This window comes from Penaeus japonicus, unplaced genomic scaffold (genome assembly GCF_977035675.1).
Source record: "Penaeus japonicus unplaced genomic scaffold, GWHDUDI00000001_assembly GWHDUDI00000036, whole genome shotgun sequence".
Lineage (NCBI taxonomy): Eukaryota > Metazoa > Arthropoda > Malacostraca > Decapoda > Penaeidae > Penaeus > Penaeus japonicus.
Genome location: NW_028234438.1, coordinates 15,354,169 through 15,359,168, shown reverse-complemented (window position 1 = coordinate 15,359,168; position 5,000 = coordinate 15,354,169). Strand labels below are relative to the sequence as shown.

The 5,000-nt window shown below is 44.8% G+C and overlaps 1 protein-coding gene across 1 annotated transcript in view; it reads right to left on the bottom strand.

The window, feature by feature from the left end:
• The window catches only part of LOC122262113 (anoctamin-8-like), a gene marked incomplete in the record, with an annotated part of 194,104 nt that overhangs the window by 42,487 nt on the left and 146,617 nt on the right, over positions 1 to 5,000 (bottom strand). Inside the window, 2 exon segments of the mRNA XM_086531818.1 lie at positions 2,495 to 2,601; positions 3,609 to 3,725. Coding sequence (XP_086387944.1) covers positions 2,495 to 2,601; positions 3,609 to 3,725 — 224 coding nt within the window.

The following is a 5,000-nucleotide window of genomic DNA, read 5'->3' as shown; positions in this document are numbered from 1 at the left end:
GAGGAGGAAGATGAGGAAAAGAAAGAGGGAGAAGGGGGAAGAAGAAAGGAGGAGGAAGGAGGAGCAAAGAAGGGTGAGGAAAGGGCAAGAAGGACGAGAAAGAGTGATAGACGAGAAAGAAGGACAGACGAGACAAAGGGAAGAAGAAAAGTGGGTGTGTTGCTAGAGAAGGAGGAGGAAGGGGAGGAGGAAGGGGAGGAAGGGAAGGAGGGAGGGAAGGAGGAAGGGAGGAGGGAAGGAGGGAGGGAGGGAGGGAGGGAGGAGGGAGGAAGGAGGGAGGGAGGGAAGGAGAAGGGAGAGAAGGAGGGAGGGAGGGAGGAAGGGAGGGAAGGAGTAGGAGGGAAGGAGGGAGGGGGGGAGGGAGGGAAGGAGGGAAGGAGGGAAGGAAGGAAGGAGGGAAGGAGGGAGGAGGGAGGGAGGAGGGAAGGAGGAGGGAAGGAAGGAGGGAAGGAGGGAGGGAGGGAGGGAGGGAAGGAGGGAAGGAGGGAGGGAAGGAAGGAGGGAAGGAGGGAGGGAGGGAGGGAGGGAGGGAGGGAGGGAAGGAGGGAAGGAGGGAAGGAGGGAGGGAAGGAGGGAAGGAGGAAGGGACGGAGGGAAGGAGGGAGGAACGGAGGGAGCTAGGGACGGAGGGAGGGAGGAAGGGAAGGAGGGAAGGAGGGAGGGAGGGAGGGAGGGAGGGAAGGAGGAAGGGAAGGAAGGAGGGAAGGAGGGAGGGAGGGAGGGAAGGAGGGAAGGAGGAAGGGAAGGAAGGAGGGAGGGGGGGAAGGAGGGAAGGAGGAAGGGGAGGAGGGAGGAGGGAAGGGGGGAGGGAGGGAGGGAGGGGAGGGAGGGAAGGGAGGGAAGGAGGGAGGAAGGGGGAGGGGAGGGGGGAGGGAAGGAGGGAGGGAGGGAGGGGAGGAGGGAAGGAGGGAGGGAGGGAGGGGGAAGGAGGAAGGAGGGAGGGAGGGAGGGGAGGAGGGAGGGAGGGAGGGAGGGAAGGAGGGAAGGAGGAAGGGGAGGAGGGAAGGAGGGAGGGGGGGAGGAAGGGAGGGAGGGAGGGAGGGAGGGAAGGAGGGAAGGAGGGAAGGAGGAAGGGGAGGAGGGAAGGAGGGAGGGAAGGAGGGAAGGAGGAAGGGAAGGAGGGAGGGAGGGAAGGAGGAAGGGAAGAGGGAGGGAGGGAAGGAGGGAGGGATTGAGGGAGGGAAGGAGGGAGGGAGGGGGGGAGGGAGGGATTGAAGGAGGGAAGGAGGGAGGGCGGGAGGAAAGGAAGGAAGGAGGGAGAGAGGGAGGGAGGGAGGGAAGGAGGGAAGGAGGGGGGAGGGAAGGAGGAGGGAGGGAGGGAGGGAGGGAAGGAGGGAAGGAGGGAGGGAAAGGAGGGAAGGGAGGGAAGGAGGAGGGAAGGAGGGAGGGAGGGAGGGAGGGAAGGAGGAAGGGGAGGAGGGAAGGAGGGAGGGAGGGGGGGAGGGAGGAAGGGAAGGAGGGAGGGAGGGAAGGAGGGAGGAAGGGAGGGAGGGAAGGAATGTGTTAAGGGTGTGGTAGATCGTGGGGGTAATGATTGTGGTGGTCGTGTAGTTGTTAGTGGTGGTGGAAGTAAGAGTAGTAGCACCGATAATAGTAGTAATAGTAGTAGTAGCAATAGCTATACTTAAAGTAATTGTTGCAGATCTTGCCAGTAACACCATCCTTAGTAATAATAGCATTAAAATCAACAGCAAGTGCAAAGAGTAAAGTGAAGGCATCCATGATAATAGCAACAATAATAGTCGCACTGGCAATGATAGCTGCACTAATTCTAACATTATTGCTATGGTTAATATCAAATTATGCATCCGATCCCAAAATATAAATTCATTTCGCAAAAAAACAAAAACAAAAAAAAAACATACACAACAGTACAAATTATTCGTTACCAATCTCATAATGTTTTATCCTTTTTAATCCCTGTTATTATCAATTAAAGTGGAACGATGATTATAAAGGAGATTATATATAAAAAGAAAATAAAAACGACAACAAAAAACGATATTGTGATAACCCTTTTCATCTGCCCTTTTTTTTCAAATATCGTTAATTGATTTGTTGTTGGTTCACGTGAGCTTGTTGCCGTTACCATGGAAGGGATGTATGTAAGTCTAAATACGACCTGAATTTGGTATATTATTCTATTGTTACATTCTGGTTTTATTATATGTTCATAGACAATAAAATATAATGCTATCATTATGCTTTAAATTTCTTTATATATATATGTATATATATATATATATATATATATATATATATATAGAAAAAAAATATATATTATATGTTATATATATTAATATATATATATATATATTATATATATATTTTATATATATATGTATATATATATTCAAATACCAGCAATTCTAAACATTTAAAAAAGGCACAGAAACAACTGAATTTTTCTTCTGAATTTTTAAACCTAAAAAAAAAAAAATACTGAAACCACGACCTATAAGTCCAAACACGAGATGACGTAAGACCACTTTACCCAAAATATGAGTCCGATGAAAGCAGGGACTGTGAGGGCCGTAGTGTAGTGTCCCAGCCATGCAAAGTAGATGGCGATTTTGGAGCCGAAATATTGTTGGATAGCCTCTGTGGGGAAAAGGTATTGTGGTCTATTTGGGGGATTTTGTATATACGTATGTTGATTTATATACATGATGTGAATTTATATGATCATATATACACTCATATCCACACGGGTACGCTCATGTTCAGTACTCTTACAACATTCATAAACATATATACGGAAGTGTTTGCCTCTCTCATCCCCATTCACTCTCCCTCCTCCAAACACACCACTACTTAACCCCCTTCCCCCTCACATCACCCCCACCCCCACCACACACAAACGCAAATTATACCTCTCTCTCCCTTACACACGCATCCCCTGCCCCCCCCCCCCACACACTACACCACACACAGACAAACTCCCCTCCCTACCCACTATGCATATACCCCCTCCCCCTCCACCATACACACCCAAAAAAACTACTCCCCCTTCTCCCATCACCACCACCACTCAAATACAAACAATCCCCTCCCTTACCAAACACAAACAAACAGCCCTTCTATCCCCCCCACCCCCACCGCACCATAGCACACGCAAACAACCCTCTCTCCCCACATACACGCAACTCCCAAACACATACACACACACACGACTCACAATGCTCACACTCCACGCGATTCACAATGCTCTCACACACACACACGACACACAATGCTCACACACACACACACGACACACAATGCTCACACTCCACGCAACTCCCAAACACACACGCACACACACACACATTCCACGCAACGCTCACAGTCCACGCAACTCCCAAACACTCACACACACACACACTCCACGCAATGCTCACACTCCACGCAACTCCCAAACACACACACACACACACACTCCACGCAATGCTCACACTCCACGCAACTCCCAAACACACACACACACACACACTCCACGCAACGCTCACAGTCCACGCAACTCCCAAACACTCACACACACACACACTCCACGCAACGCTCACAGTCCACGCAACTCCCAAACACTCACACACACACTCCACGCAATGCTCACACTCCACGCGACTCACCAATAGGCTGATACTTGAAGAAGGTTTGTACCCACGTGACCCTCAGCGCCTCCAACTTCTCGTAGTCATGAAGGGGCAAAATCCCATGGATTAAGCCCTCAGACTGGAACTTAGGGACTGCAAAGGTGTGGAAATGTGATTAAGACGTTTGATGTTAAATGATGAAATTTATGATATAATTTTGGTCATCTGGGAATGCATAGATTGTTATTGAGATATGATTGTCAATTAGTTTTTCCAATAAGGTTAATGATATGAATTATATAATGGATATCATACGATGGATATCATACAACTTTTCACCCAAAATGAATACATTACCAAGGATAATTTTCAAAGATTAAGGGATAAATGATTTGATTGTTAAATTTGATAATATTCGAGTTATAATCATCAATGCACAAAACAGCTCCTTACAGACAAAAAAGAAAAGAAAAAGATACACATATATTTATACATGCACATATGCATATATATATATATATATATATATATATATATATATATATATATATATATATATATATATATATGTATGTGTATATATATATGTGTGTGTGTGTGTGTGTGTGTGTGTGTGTGTGTGTGTGTGTGTGTTTGTGTGTGCGTGTGAGTGTGTGTATGTATGTATGTATGTATGTATACCGACAGTATATATTTTATCATATCCTTGAATCAATACCTGACTGAGGAGATTGGCCAATCACCGATCAGGAAAAAAAGTATTTGGTATCCCACCGACTTGATCACACAATTCTAAATGACAAACAAAATCCCATAAGCCATAGAAACGATATATATAAATCTGATCAAATTAAATGTTCTAAAATCAGAACTAGTTTATGATTGATCTGGCGTTATAATCGAGATGAAATTTGGATCTTTGATTTTTTAAACTTCGATTATAAAGGACTGGATTATGATAATGATAACGGAATCCAATAGCGTGATTTCCATCGATAAATTATATTTGCGAAATGGGTAAAAAGGGATAATAAATGTCTGAATAAAATTATGTCTGAAGTTTGCGAATATTCGTCTATTTGCGACGGGGGAAGAGGGAAGAGAGAGAGGGGGGGGGGTGGAGAGAGAGAGAGAGAGAGAAAGAGAGAGAGAGAGAGAGTGAGAGAGAGAGAAAGAGAGAGAGGAAGAGAGAGAAAGAGAGAGAGGAAGAGAGAGAAAGAGATAGAGAGAGAAGAAGGTAGATATGCACATACAGAAACGGAGAAAGATACACACACCCCATATATATATTATATAATATAATATATATATATAATATTATATATATATTATATATTATATATATATATTATACATGTATATATATATGTATATATATATATATATATAATATATATATATATTTATATATATATATATATATATATA